This window comes from Sander vitreus, chromosome 11 (assembly GCF_031162955.1).
Source record: "Sander vitreus isolate 19-12246 chromosome 11, sanVit1, whole genome shotgun sequence".
In the NCBI taxonomy this organism is placed as follows: Eukaryota; Metazoa; Chordata; class Actinopteri; order Perciformes; family Percidae; genus Sander; species Sander vitreus.
Window position 1 is genome coordinate 29,695,660 of NC_135865.1, and position 16,012 is coordinate 29,711,671.

General features: G+C 43.7%; 1 protein-coding gene across 1 annotated transcript; it reads right to left on the reverse strand.

Moving 5' to 3' along the window:
• Positions 1-7,801: 7,801 nt before the first annotated feature.
• On the reverse strand, positions 7,802-9,149 carry LOC144525901 (trace amine-associated receptor 13c-like). The gene is made up of 2 exons (XM_078262961.1): positions 8,974-9,149; positions 7,802-8,618 (listed from the first exon to the last, which is right to left on the reverse strand). Exons 1-2 carry the CDS (start codon positions 9,147-9,149, stop codon positions 7,802-7,804), a joined length of 993 nt encoding a protein of 330 aa, XP_078119087.1.
• Between the last annotated feature and the right edge of the window lie 6,863 nt (positions 9,150-16,012).

Consider the following 16,012-nt stretch of genomic DNA (forward strand, 5'->3'; position numbering starts at 1 on the left):
TTTTAATGAATTTATTTGCAAATTATGGTGGAAAATAAGTATTTGGTCAATAACAAAAGTTCATCTCAGTACTTTGTTATATACCCTTTGTTGGCAATGACGTTTTCTGTAAGTCTTCACAAGGTTTTCACACACTGTTGCTGGTATTTTGGCCCATTCCTCCATGCAGATCTCCTCTAGAGCATCTTCAATGCCCTTGCTGATGGAAGGAGGTTTTCACTCAAAATCTCACGATACATGGCCCCATTCATTCTTTCCTTTACACGGATCAGTCGTCCTGGTCCCTTTGCAGAAAAACAGCCCCAAAGCATGATGTTTCCACCCCCATGCTTCACAGTAGGTATGGTGTTCTTTGGATGCAACTCAGCATTCTTTCCCCTCCAAACACGACGAGTTGCGTTTTTACCAAAAAGTTCTATTTTGGTTTCATCTGACCATATGACATTCTCCCAATCCTTGGTCCCAGCTCTCTGCAGGTCATTCACTAGGTCCCCCCGTGTGGTTCTGGGATTTTTACTCACCGTTCTTGTGATCATTTTGACCCCACGGGGTGAGATCTTGCGTGGAGCCCCGGATCGAGGGAGATTATTAGTGGTCTTATTAGTATGTCTTCCATTTTCTTATAATTTTCTCCCACAGTTGATTTCTTCACACCAAGCTGCTTACCTATTGCAGATTCAGTCTTCCCAGCCTGGTGCAGGTCTACAATGTTGTTTCTGGTGTCCTTTGACAGCTCTTTGGTCTTGGCCTTAGTGGAGTTTGGAGTGTGACTGTTTGAAGTTGTGGATAGGTGTCTTTTATACTGATAACAAGTTCAAACAGGTGCCATTAATACAGGTAACGAGTGGAGGACAGAGGAGCCTCTTAAAGAAGAAGTTACAGGTCTGTGAGAGCCAGAAATCTTGCTTGTTTGTAGGTGACCAAATACTTATTTTCCTGAGGAATTTGCAAATAAATTCATTAAAAATCCTACAATGTGATTTTCTGGATTTATTTTTCTCATTTTGTCTCTCATAGTTGAAGTGACCTATGATGAAGATTACAGGCCTCTCATCTTTTTAATTAGGAGAACTTGCACAATTGGTGGCTGACTAAATACTTTTTTGCCCCACTCTAAGTGTGGGCAAATCAAGGCAAGTCAAGTCACAGATTTTGTCAAGTCCAGTCGTTAGTTAAGTCAAGTCCCAAATCAAATTCATTTTAAAGCTAACATGTGAACTAGCCAATTAAGTTCTGATATTTGCATATCGGGCTAACATTTATTAGCTTATGTTAATTGTGCGTGAAAAGATTGTGATGCTAATGTTAGCTAACATCAGACCTTGTGCAGACCTCTGCTTTGTCCTGCCTCTTCCTCATCAGTGGTAGTAGGAGAGAAGCTGCAGCTCTGGAAGCTTTCTGCCAAGAAATGTCATGCAACTGATTTTTCTCTTTCTACCATTTTCTCCACCTTTCCCCTTCTCCCTCATAATCTCTGGTGGACACTGATGCCTTTCCTGTCAGGGTTGTGCAGGTTCAGACCCAAAATACAGAGACAGCAACAGCCAGGATAGAGAAACAAAAGGTCTTCCTATTTATTACTCCAAGGAATACACACTGTAAAACTATTACAGAATGAACATGAGGTGCCAAGGGCACAATGACAAAGTGACAAAAGAACTCAAAGAACATCCATCCATCCATCCATCTTCGTCCGCTTATCCGATGTCGGGTCGCGGGGGGGGGGGCAGCTCCAGCAGGGGACCCCAAACTTCCCTTTCCCAAGCCACATTAACCAGCTCCGACTGGGGGATCCCGAGGCGTTCCCAGGCCAGGTTGGAGATATAATCCCTCCACCTAGTCCGGGGTCTTCCCCGAGGCCTCCTCACAGCTGGACTTTCCTGGAACACCTCCCTAGGTTCGGGCATCCTTACCAGATGCCCGAACCACCTCAACTGGCTCCTTTTGACGCGAAGGAGCAGCGGCTCTACTCCTCACGGATGACTGTGCTTCTCACCCGATCTCTAAGGGAGACACCAGCCACTCTCCTGAGGAAACCCATTTCGGCTGCTTGTACCCTGGATCTCGTTCTTTCGGTCATGACCCAGCCTTCATGAACATAGGTGAGGGTAGGAACGAAAACTGACCAGTAGATCGAGAGCTTTCTTCTGTCACAACGGTGCGATAAATTGAATGTAATACCACCCCCGCTGCGCCGATTCTCCGACCAATCTCCCGCTCCATTGCCCCCTCACTCGCGAACAAGACCCCAAGGTATTTGAACTCCTTCGCTTGGGGTAAGGACTCATTCCCTACCTGGAGTAGGCACTCCATTGGTTTCCTGCTGAGAACCATGGCCTCAGATTTAGAGGCGCTGATCCTCATTCCAGCCGCTTCACACTCGGCTGCGAACCGATCTAGAGTGCAGAAGGTCACAGGCCGATCATCCCTCCAGGATCCTTGCAAGAGTGAAGATCTGATCCATTGTTGCACGACCAGGACGGATTCCGCATTGTTCCTCTTCAACCCAAGGTCCGACTATCGGCCGAAGCCTCCTTTCCAGCACCTTGGAGTAGACTTTACCAGGGAGGCTGAGAAGTGTGATGCCCCTTTAATTGGCACACACCCTCTTGGGAAATTGACGACAATCCCCAATCATCCTCCAGCTCTACCTCTACCATAGAGGGTGTATTAGCTGGATTTAGAAGTTCTTCAAAGTGCTCCTTCCACCGCCCTATTACCTCCTCAGTTGAGGTCAACAGCGTCCCATCCTTACTGTACACAGCTTGGATGGTTCCCTGCTTCCACCTCCTGAGGTGGCAAACGGTTTTCCAGAAGCACCTTGGTGCCGCCCGAAAGTCCTTCTCCATGTCTTCTCCGAACTTCTCCGACACCCGCTGCTTTGCCTCTTTCACGGCAGAGGCTGCAGCTCTTCGGGCCCTTTGGTACCTTGCAACTGCCTCCAGAGTCCTCTGGGATAACATATCCCGGAAAGACTCCTTCTTCAGTTGGACGGCTTCCCTGACCACCTCACCACGGTGTTCGTGGGTTACCGCCCCTTGAGGCACCTAAGACCCTAAGACACAGCTCCCTGCCGCAGCTTCAGCAATGGAAACTTTGAACATTGTCCACTCAGGTTCAATGCCCCCAGCCTCCACAGGGATGCATGAAAAGCTCCGTCGGAGGTGTGAGTTGAAAGTCTGTCAGACAGGGGCCTCCTCCAGACGTTCCCAATTTACCCGCACTAGTCGTTTGGGCTTACCAGGTCTGTCCAGAGTCTTCCCCCACCCCCTCACCCAACTCACCACCAGATGGTGATCGGTTGACAGCTCCGCCCTTCTCTTCACCCGAGTGTCCAAAACATATTGCCTCAGATCAGATGAAACGATTATAAAATCGATCATTGACCTTTGGCCTAGGGTAGGGTCACTCTCTCTCTTCCTCGTTCACTCATAGGGTTTTTGAACCATTCTTTGTCTGGCCCCTCACCTGAGACCACTTTGCCATGGGAGACCCTACCAGGAGCACAAAGCTCCAGACAACAAAGCCCTCAGGTTCATAGGGACACACAAACCTCTCCACCACAATAAGTTGGTAAGATGGTTCCCAGAGAGACAAAAGGTCCAATATAATAATAATGATAATAATAATAATAATAATGATAATAATAATATTTTTTGGGCAATTTTGTTGAAAGAAACGTTCTCCACTGATGTCTTTGGTGTCGTCATAGTCTTTACAGAAGGTTTTTTATCCAGCCTGGAAATCCGGAGTTTTGGGGGTCTTTGTGCAATAAATCCAAACTGTTGATGATTGATGATTGATACACTTAATGTACATAATTAAAGCATTTTCTCTCGTTTATCACGGCCGATCGTGGCAAATCCTGATGCAACCATCAATATTGTGTCCCATCATGCTCTGGGAGACACTTCTTTATACATTAGGCCAGCAATACGTCATTCGAGGGACGAAACAAAGATTTGTGAGATATTGTGAAGAGGGATCACCCGAGGGCAGAATAGTTAGATATGACCAAAGATCGTCTATACATAACTATTCTAAACCGTTCTACAGAGAAGAAAGGCTTTACTGTTTTGAGATTTGGCATAAGTTTGGGCCTTTTTTTGAAGAAATGTAAATAGTTTGTCCATTATATAAGTTTTCTGATGTTCATTATGGGCCAAGCAGCAGCAATATTGTATTTGCCTGTATTATATTCTTCTTCCTAAGAATCCACGTTCCCATGCATGAAAACTCACCAAACGTTGCACATAAGTCCAGTCCTATGCGGAACACAATCAGTGTGATTTCTGTGCTAGGTGTCCTGATGGTGGCGCTACAACAGCCGTTTAAAATTCTAAACTTTAAAAATTCATGACAAATCAGCCGCACATGCTACAACGTCGCAACTTATGCCAAACTGTAGCCCCAATCGAGCAGAAACTGTACTCTGCTTTTACCTAGTGGCAATCACTCTACTTTTTGCAAAAACTACAAAACTTCTTGAACATATCCCCTCCCACATTTAGTTTCAATTGACACCAAATTTGGGGAACTTCATCTCCAGACTGTCCTCCACAAATTTTATATTCAAATTTTTGATTCATCAAAGATTTAGCCCACAATGCATTAAAACTTTTTACTGCATACAGTAGTATAAACACATCCTGCAATTTCTTCCAAACTAAATATTTGATGTTCATCGAAAAAATTTACAACATTCGAAGATCATTGTAGATTTGGTTTGCAAAATTTCAGAATTATATCTCAAAAAGTGAATTTACACAGAAAATGTTTGAATTGTGTCCTCATCTACGCATTGCAGTCAATGAAAAATAGAGCATCTTTAAACATCAGTTTGGCATTTATTGATCTTTTTGTAAATAAATTACAGGCACTTCTAAGTTGTCTTAACCAAGTACGTAATATGAAATATAAAAATGTACAGCAGCTTTAAATTCTGCATTTTCACGCAAGCTTGCTCCTTGTCTTCTGGCCCTGTTTACACATACATGATTATTTTGAAAACCGGAGACATTTACCTTCGTTTGTGCCCTTCGTTTACACGCAAACGAGTCTTTCTAAAAACTTGCTGCCAGAGTGGAGATTTTTGAAATCTTCGTTTGCACGTAAACTGACACAAACAGAGGTTTAGGCAGCCGAGGAAGTGAGGAAGAGAAGAGAGAGGAAGTGATACGCTGCTGTTGTTGCTATTTTCGGGATTCTGTTTGGCTAACGTGGGCTTCAGCTTTTTCGTTACACTGCCACCTACAGGTTTGGCATGCTCTTGACGGCATTGACGGCATATATATACGGGTACATGTAAACGAACACTTTTCTGAAAACTGACAGCTGTGTTGTGTACGTTGCATGAGATCAGAACCTGCCTTCGGCCTCAAAGGTTCTGAGTTCGAGTCCATGGTGTTTCAAGATGATCATACATGTATCTAATCAGGCATTGTGCTGTGGACAACTGCCCTGCATATTTTAAATGTGTCTCCATGAACACACCTGATTCTGATTAACAATCAGTCGAGTTCCAGTTAAGGAAAGTCATGTTATTGAGTCAACCCAGGCTGACTCAATAAAATATAGCTAAATAGCTAGAGGAGTCATTACCTAGACCAGTGGTTCCCAAACTGGGGTCCGTGCACGCCTCAGGGGGGCGGCAAAGATCACAGGCGGTGCACAAGTCTTTATCTGGTTTGAGGTTGAGGTAAAAAACTATATTTTTTTTTAGCTTTTCTTAGACAAAAGTAGGAGTAGCCAAGGAAAAAACAGTTGGAAACCACTGACCTAGACAATAGCTCACTGAGATCAGAAGATTGAGAGTTCAAACAGTTACAATGTCACATCTTATACATAATCAGCCATTGTTCTTTGGACACCTTCCCTGCATGTTTTAGATGTTTCAGAGAATCCACACACCTGTCTGAAATGATCAGCTCATTAGTTTGTGTCCTAGGTTAACATGCCACTGTGTACTCTGGCATTATGCTTATATGGGGATTTGCAGTTTGATCCATTCACACTTATGAAAGATCATGCCATCATTATGTTTGATGCTACTATTGTGTTCTCATCCTTGTGGTGTATGTTACGTGTACCCACATACATCTTATCACAATTTTGCTAAATAGACTACATTATTTGGTCCCTTGATGAAGTGCAAAAAAAACATTGTTTCCATGGTAGCTGTTTTTTCAGTGAGTAACCCCATTGGAGTGTCTTGCTCTTTCACTTACTTTTGGGTGTACTATATTTCTCAGCTCTGGGATGAGTGTGGTTGGCCACATTTGATATACCTTACATACCCGAGGAAATTTCCAATAAATCTCTTGATGATAATTAGGGGCCGAGCAGAGAAGCTGCGGGGACCCTCTTGTTTTTGCCAGTATTATTAGGGGCCGAGTACTGAAGACACAATGTCACTGAACACTTTGTACTGTGGATTCTTCAAGACAAGTGATAAGTTTCAAAAATGGGAACATTAGTATTTTTTAGGGACACCTGTGTTTTTAGGGACACCTGTGACACCTGTCTATAGACTCATTTGATCCTACAGTGTTGTTACACTGTTCTTGCTTTTGGATCATTACCAAAAATAATGCAAATGATTATCTTAAAATAAAAGATATAGTGTCTCTTGCATCACATACATTATGAACAAGTATCTAAGTGGTCTTGAAGGGGATTCTCTTTTTCTGTCTCTCATTTGGACTCTTGACTAGTGCTGGTCTTGGACTTGACAAAGGTTGACCTGACTACACCTCTATTCACCTTGTCATCTCAAACCACTTTACTTCATTACTATCCTGCAAAATACAAGTCAACAGCTTCATCTTCTGGCAAGTCAGCAGAGCATTTCATGAATAAACAACAGATAATGTAGCTCTACACTGAACAATAATTGTTGCATGGCACAGGCTTTCACACCTGCCTCATTTAGTTTGGTTGAATCCCACTAGGGTTGGTTTTCCCCCTTGGTGCGGTTGGTTTGGGCAGCTTTGAATGCAGCATTCATACTCAGATGACCAGGAGTATGAAGGCTAATACAACACCTAGTTTAGTTTTTGTTCTAGAGTTTTCAGCATGTCATTATTGTCTCTTGTCATTTCACATCTGTTTGAAAAATCGAAAAAAGACACAATATGACATTATGAATATGTCTGTTTATTATCATATGTGACTTCACAACCAATCACTATGCTATGTAAAATTAAATAAATGACAATAATTCTAAACATTTTCTAATAAATCTGATTTAAAATTGCAACCCATTACCCCATTTACTTTAACTTAACATAAGTGATGTTTTTCCATACTTGACGGGAAAGTGTGGCTGTTCAGGGGCATCTTTTCTGCGTCAAACAGGAGCCCAGCAGGCCTGTACTTTCTGTTTGCAACTAAATGGACAAACATTACTTGGATGATGCTTTGACCAAACATAGAGACATAAATTCAAAGCTGTAGTAGCTCTTTTTTGTGTTGGGTTGAAATGTTTCCTATCCCAAAGAAAAAAAGGTTCCCTAGGAAAAATAAATGTGTCATACATGTGTGAATTTAAAGCTTGCTTTAAACTGGGTGATTACCTAGAAACAGTTTATGGTGCTTATGACTCTTTCTTTAAATGCAGCATCATCAGAGAGATAAAGCTGAAGCACAGGCCTTTCATTTGTTGATCATACACAATTCAGACTTAAAGACATGAAAGCATGTGTTCACTTTCTGTATTTGGTAATTCACTCACTGAACATCAGGAACATATTCAATCATTTATCCTTAGACCAGGTCTGATCTCAGTCCCTCCACAGCATTTCTACAGCATGTTGGTCTCAGAGGAGCCAGGCTGCAGTATACGAAGAGTTACAATGTATATCACTGCTTTTCTAAACCAGGGGTAAAAAAAGGCATAGATGACAGGGTTTAGACAAGAGTTAAATTGACACACAAAGAGAACATAGGATGCAGATGAATCATTAACGAAGCTGTCACCTGCAAGAGAGACAGAGTAATATGGGCCTAAACACATGAGGAACACGACAACAAGAACACCAAGATTCCTGGCTGCTTTCAGCTCTGATTTCTTTGCCTTTGGAGTCACTGAATGCTGGAGTTTGACAGCTGTAATGTGAGAGCGCATGGCACGAGCCTGAGACACAGCCACAACAAATACTCTCAGATACAGAGTTATGATGACAGTAACTGGAACAATAAAGCTCAAAACAAGATCTATTACTCCTGTGAAATAATCAATGACCAACACACATGCTCCGTGGCAAGAATTATACTTCCCCGGTTGAGTCAGGTCATCCTTTACAAAGAGAAAGCTGTAGGAAACAGAATAGAGCCACCACAGACAAACACAGAATTTAATTCTGTTGACAGTGACTTTAGTGGTGTAATGCAGAGGGTCACAAATAGCCAAATAACGGTCAACTGATATGAGCACTATGTCACCTATTGAGGATACGGGAATGATGACTGTAACATACGTATACAGAGTACAAGCAAGGTCACCAAAATACCAGCATGATGTTTTTCGGAGGATTTCTCCTGGCATCAGCACGAGGCCCACTAGAAGGTCTGAGACAGCCAGAGAGAGGAGGAGGATGTTGGTGGGTGTGTGGAGCTGCCTGGAGGGAAAGAGAAAAGCACCATTAAACCACCAAGTCCTCATATCTAAATGACAAACAAACATTTTATGTTAGTTCTTTCTGAAACAATCAAAACAATCATTCCAAAAACACTGATGAGTTGTCTTTTCTGATCTGTCAGAGAAACAGGCCTTATTTTGAGCAGTCAGTTTGATTACCACAGTATGAAAAGAAAAGGTGTTACATTATAATAACATCATCAATAGCTCCCTCAAGCATCCCACTAAGCCCTGACATTGAGACATCAAGCCAGCATGCACAATACCAGGACCCTGAAACTGACACAAAGGGTTCATATATCTAAAACATCAATTGTTGAGACAATAATCTTTGCCTGAAGTGGGAGACTGAGATGATGACAAGCAGGTTGAGAGCTACAGTGAGCAGAGAGATGGAGTAGAGCAAAGTGTGAATGAGCATCACTTCAAACCAAGGAGGTGTCAGCTTCCTGCAGGAGGTGTTGAAGAGTTGTGGAAAGCAGAGCTCTGCTCCGTCCTGTGTCTCCGTCATCAGTGGGAGGATGAGAGACCTCAGCTCTCTGCTTACAACTGTCATACACCTGATTTATCGCTTTCTATTGCTGTCCCCACCCTTCATTTTCTCCCTCTCAGTCTCTATTGGACACTGATGTCCTTCCTCTTTTCCTCTACACATCACAACATAATTTTCTAAACTTTTTCTCTGTTCTTCTACAAATCTTTCAATAATAATTTCACTTCTCAATCCTCCGGTTTTCTGCCTTACTGTAAATCTTCTGTGACCCCCCCATGCCAGAGCTCGACCCAGCTGAACACATGCAACAGCCTGGAGCAGGTATAAGCACATTTATCTTTAAAAAGTTGGGCGAGAAGTCAAATAATTTAGTTTGTTTCAAGCTTACTGAAAGTCTTCAAACCCTTCCTAGTTATAGCCCTATACTTTGTCTTTTAGGCCCCACGTTTGGCAACCAGAGGTTCTTTCACCTTACAGTAATATACAAAGATACAAACAATCAAAATGTCCCCAATGAAAGGGAAAATCCTGCACCCTGGAGATCCCAGATCGCAGTTTTGGGTGACAAAGCATGAAATTTAAGAGGCGTGAGGAGACAGCAGTTAAGTTTAGACATCAAAATGACTAGGTAAGACTTTAAAAAAAGATTGTAGTTTGGGTTAGACAGTGGTCCCCTTAATTAGTACTCCCGGGACACAATCACATATTTCCTGGATGAAAGTTTTCTCCTTAACTTCTTACGGGACATGAACTATGCTCTCCAGCTAGAAAGCCCTGTGTTTTGGGACTCAAACATCCACAATGACCTCCTCCCTACGTGGATCTTCCCGGTCTTATACTGCATCAGTCTATGTAGTGCTGACAGGAATATAACATGTGATATACTTATGAATTACCGTGCTTTACTTTGCGTAGCTATACGTACGAATGGTTGATGAGAACGGCCTGTCTAGTTTGAACTTGCCGGGCCATCTCAGTGTCTCGATGGCTGCCTCAGTAGTTTTTATTCTGTTCCATCAGCCCCTCACTTCCCCCTGGCCCGTGCAGTTCTAAGGAACTATCCAGACAGTGGAAGTTGTATGAAAGCTCTGCTCCAGAACCTGGCTCTCCTGAGCCTGTTCCAGTCACTTCTGAATCTTCCAACCTCTGCTCCCAGACCTCCAGTGTTTCTGTGGGCCCTGTAGCACCTCTCTGGAGTCAAGCAGGTTAGCAGCTAGTCCCCTGCTTGATTTCCTGCCGACATATAACTATTCTGATTCTCAGCCTGCGAGCATAGCCTAACAGTGATCAAGCCTCGGCCCTTCCCACCTATCATATATCCTCTCCATTGCAGTCTGATTGAATTTGGCTGGCGTAGTCTTGTTGTTAAGCACTAAAAAATAACACCATTGGATGTTAACCACCCACCCTGCAGGACCAAAAGATGCAGAAGCAGAACCAGTAGGATAATAAAGGGTCCAACAAGTCTTCCAAACCATATGACAATATAGTTTTTTTTATTCCTACCCTCTTATACTACCCATAGGAGCAATATATGAATTAACGCCCTATCATTGGCAAGAAAATACGCCCCGCTACTTTTATTTTCATACATGACACGGTCCCCGGTCTCCTGGCTGAAAGTCCTGTGTTTGTTTGACCCATCCACCACCCCAACCTGCTTTCTTACACGGAATTTGGCACTCTTACTTTGTGTCCTTATTTAATGCTTTGCTCAATTGCTATGGCCCCTTCCGTACATTTTGGTGTACTCTGGCAGCACTACAACCCTCTTTACCTGCTGAGTCCGCCACGTTATTCACCAGCTGGTCTCTAACTGTCTATTTGCTGCTGATCTACACCAAACTCTTTGGTACAGTGGGTTTTAGAGTCCTGAAATGGACTCTGATGAGAGGTGAGCGTCTGGCATCGTAAGGCATATTGGTGGTGGAAGAGCGTGGTCCCCCCCCCGAAGTGCTTTGAGTGTCTATGATAAAACGCTATATAAATGTATGGAATTATTATTATTATTATTAGTGTAACAGATGTGAGAGTGATCAAAAACAGTAAAGGTTTGGGACTTAAAACATGAAATCAGTGAGTTAAAAACACTCTGTAGAGCTGTGAGGAGCTGCAGAGTCTGGAGATAATTCTCTGAGGATTTGTGACTGGCAGCAACCCCTCTCACATTACACGTGGTAAATTAATCCCTTTTTATGTTAAAAAATCTAAAACATTCCACTTGATTAAAGTATTGCATTGTCAGACACAATATCAACTGTAAAAACACCACTGTTCAGTAATGATTACATCACATGCTGATGGGTTTATGCTGATTCTTGTTTGTCTTCACACCTCTGATTGCAGTGACACCTCTTTGGTCGCGATGTCATCATCTGACTAACCCATGCAGGTGTGAACAAACTTCCTGTCCAGAGGGGTTCAGCACACGCCTTTAGGAGCCACTAATGGGCTGCAAAACATTGTTCACAGAGAGGCAAATCAAATCTCACGGGACCTGACTGTGTGTCTGACGATGCCCACTATACACAACAAAGTAAATGATCATTTACCCCATCAAACACTGATCTATTGGGAGATGAGTTTGGCACTGCTCATTAAGACACCATACTGTAGCATTCACATGAACTCTGCCTCTTTAAACTTGCTGAAGACTACATTGTTTGAATGCAGTTTTTTCTTTTAATACCATATTATTATGGTATATTATATAAAAGTTAACAGCAAATTCTTTCGCAAACGTCATTTTCACAACACTAGTATATCACCTTTTATATTGACATGCAAACTCCCAGAGTAAGTATCTTTGGCCAGATTGTCTAATTAACCACCTCTCAATAACATACAGAAGCTTAGTTCTGGAAATAAGCCCATTTTTTATTTGATCTCTATGGCCTCTATCAGTCCTATATTTTGCATATCTCCTTCAGGGTATTGCAAACCTGGGAACCCCACCTAAATCACTGGGAATTGTTTATGTATTTTTAAGACGTTGTTAAACTACTTTTTATTTTGGGTTGGCTTGGTTGGAAACTTAGATGTAGTCATACTGTCAAATCCCCCATTAGATCCTAACCCTAAACCCCAGTTAGATCCTAATCCTAACCCCCTATCCCTAATCCCCAGTTAGATCCTAATCCTAACCCCCTATCCCTAATCCCCAGTTAGATCCTAACCCTAACCCCTATCACTAATCCCCCAGTTAGATCCTAACCCCTAAACCCCCAGTTAGATCCTAACCCGAACCCCCTATCACTAATCTCCAGTTAGATCCTAACCCTAACCCCCTATCACTAATCCCCCAGTTAGATCCTAACCCTAACCCCCTATCACTAATCTCCAGTTAGATCCTAACCCCTAACCCCCTATCACTAATCCCCAGTTAGATCCTAACCCTAATCCCCAGTTAGATCCCTAACCCGAACCCCTATCACTAATCCCCAGTTAGATCCTAACCCTAACCCCTATCCCTAATCCCCAGTTAGATACTAACCCTAACCCCCTATCTCTAATTTCCAATTAGATCCTAACCCCTAACCCCCTATCACTAATCCCCAGTTAGATCTAACCCTAAACCCCAGTTAGATCTAACCCTAACCCTAACCCTAAGTAGGGACCGGCAGAAATTACTTTTGGCTAAATTGGACTCTCCTGCAGGTCTCCAATTATCGCATTTTTTCATAACTTTCCCAAGGTCAAAAAATTACATCGACCTCAGATCCAAGTTCAGGGGATTTTTATGAACATTTTAAAAAAAAAAATAAATTCCGATACGACCTTCCTAGGGGAAGCTGGGTCACTTGCAATACCAGAAAAACGAAGGGGGGCGCTGTAGTTTGCCGTCTGCCGATTTCTTCGGACAACTTCTCCGTGTGGGTCCCTAAAATAGTAGTATCACGAATTTCGTGATTTTCGGCGTTTTGAACCACTTTGACAGTGTGAAACATTACAAACCTTTCAGTACCCAATGCAACTTGAGTCCCATTGGGTCCCAGTAGGTCCCATTGGGTCCCAGTAGGTCCCATTGGGTCACATTGTGTCCCATTGGGTCCCATTGGGTCCCATTGGGTCCCATTGGGCCAAGCTGGGTCCCATTGGGTCCCATTGGGCCAAGCTGAGCCTCATTGGGCCAAGTTCAGACCCACTGGGCCAAGCAACTTGAGTCCCATTGGGTCCCAGTAGGTCCCATTGGATCCCAGTAGCTCCCATTGGGTCACATTGTGTCCCATTGATTCCCATTGGGCCAAGCTGGGTCCCTTTGGGTCCCATTGGGCCAAGCTGAGCCTCATTGGGCCAAGTTCAGACCCACTGGGCCAAGCAACTTGAGTCCCATTGGGTTCCCGTAGGTCCCAGTAGGTCCCATTGGGTCCCATTGGGTCCCATTGGGCCAAGCTGGGTCCCATTGGGCCAAGCTGGGTCCCATTGGGTCCCAATGGGCCAAGCTGAGCCTCACTGGGCCAAGTTCAGACCCACTGGGCCAAGCAACTTGAGTCCCATTGGGTCCCAGTAGGTCTCAGTGGGTCCCATTGGGTACCATTGGAGGCCCCCAAGGGCCCACGATGACGCCCATACTCACCGTATGAGCCCAAATACTCAGTGTGGGTCACTTCAATAACAGCTTAAAGGATCCCCCCAAGGAGGCTCCCAGGGGACCTCAATCAGGCCCCCAGGGGCCCCCTAACAGGGCCATACCAACAGTGTGGATCCCTCACAGACTAACTTCATGTTGTGACAAGTTGGGACCCATTGGGACAAGTGCGGCCCAATTGGAGCCCCCATTGGGTCAACTGATATGCTATGTGTTCTGTGTGAACATCTTCGCTGTCCCCGGACTGATAAAGGCCTTCTGCACCTGGGAATAAATAAAACATAAACAAAAACAAATACAAATAAGAGGTCAAATATATTGCTGTTCATGTAGCTCATCCTGCTTGAATGGTCAAATGTGTTAAACCCAGTTTCTAGGTGTGGGACCCTGTCAGCAGGCCAGGCCTGCCCCCCCCACACCCCCACACACACACACACACACCTTAATGGACCAACACATACATAAACCCAGTTTCCAGGTGTGGGTCCTTGTAATGTTAGGTCAGCAGGCCTGCCCAGAGCTCAAGTGGATCCCTCACAGACTAACTTCATGTTGTGACAAGTTGGGACCCATTGGGACAAGTGCGGCCCAATTGGAGCCCCCATTGGGTCAACTGATATGCTATGTGTTCTGTGTGAACATCTTCGCTGTCCCCGGACTGATAAAGGCCTTCTGCACCTGGACAAAACAAAAACAAATACAAATAAGAGGTCAAATATATTGCTGTTCATGTAGCTCATCCTGCTTGAATGGTCAAATGTGTTAAACCCAGTTTCTAGGTGTGGGACCCTGTCAGCAGGCCAGGCCTGCCCCCCCCCCACACACACACACACACACACACACACACCTTAATGGACCAACACATACATAAACCCAGTTTCCAGGTGTGGGTCCTTGTAATGTTAGGTCAGCAGGCCTGCCCAGAGCTCAAGTACATAATATAGTCTTAAGTGAAATACACATTGTATTCAAACTAATGAAGTGAGCAGTGGTGTTATATCCAGAGCTCAAGTTAAATCTGTAGAATACACACACTTGGGACCCATTGGGCACGACAGAGAGACAGCAGAGAAATATTGCTCCTACGAGCCATCTTCTTTCTGCGAAGCTGAGCCCCATTGGGACAAGTTGGGCCATATTGGGACACATTGGAGCACTCATTGGGCCAACTGATACGCTATGTGTGCTGTGTGAGCATCTTCGCTGTCCCCGGACTGATAAAGGCCTTCTGCACCTGGACAAAATAAAAACAAATGAAAATAAGAGCTCAAATATATTGCTGTTCATGTAGCTCATCCTGCTCGAATGTTCAAATGTATTAAACCCAGTTTCCAGGTGTGGGTCCTTGTAATGTTAGGTCAGCAGGCCTGCCCAGAGCTCAAATGAAATACACATTGTATTCAGAAGTGAGCAGTGGTGTTAATGCAGAGCTCAAGTTAAATCTGTAGGTCATACGTACAGACCCAGCTTCCCCTTGTGGATCCTTCTTATGCAAGGTCACATGGAGATGTTGGGTTCACACGGAGGTGTTGGGTCATACGTACAGACCCAGATTCCCCTTGTGGATCATTCTTATGCAAGAGTCGTCGTTATGACCCGAGTTCCCCGTGTGGATTCTTCTTATATGAGAGTCCCAAATTGATGTTTCTTTAACCCTTACTTACCTGGAGACCCGTCTTCCCCGTGTGGATCCTTCATACGTAAGAGTCCCAAATTGATATTTCTTTAACCCTTACTTACCTGGAGACCCAACTTCATATGTATTACAATGATAAAAGACCCAACTTCTAGGTGTGAAACTCTTTAATGATAGAAACTCATTTGAGCTCCAATCAGCTTCAAACTTCACCAGAAGCTGTTTTTTTTTAAATTTAGATTGTCTTACTGACCAAAATTGAAACAATTAAAGCACTTTAGTCATTCACTCACACTCCAACTCAATTGAAAAACATCATTCTTCTTTGCAACTCCAATTTATTTGTAACATTCAAATTTGACATTCAATGAGGATTGAACTGTCTCAAGCGGAACAGAAGAGACACTCCTCCGAAACTCTCCCTAAGGAGCAGCCCTCTGGGTCTGAAGCAATAATAACTTTTTGCATTTCTGGCCTGGAAAAGTGGAGTAAGACGTCCCATCGACACTGCTTGTAACGTGTGCAGAAGAGGAGGAGGAGGAGGAGACGACGACGACGACATTACTACTTTAGGCCCGGTTACCACCACTCAGACTTTTACCCCTTTCTCGGTAGGGTTTTCTTCAGGTGCATCTGAAAAAGCATTTAAGCAAAGTA

Coding starts and splice junctions, on each gene's coding strand:
- LOC144525901 (XM_078262961.1), bottom strand. CDS start 9,149: ATGACGGAGACACAGGACGGAGCAGAGCTCTGCTTTCCACAACTCTTC. Junction 8,619..8,973: donor ATCTCAGTCTCCCACTTCAG/GCAAAGATTATT, acceptor CTTTCCCTCCAG/GCAGCTCCACACACCCACCA.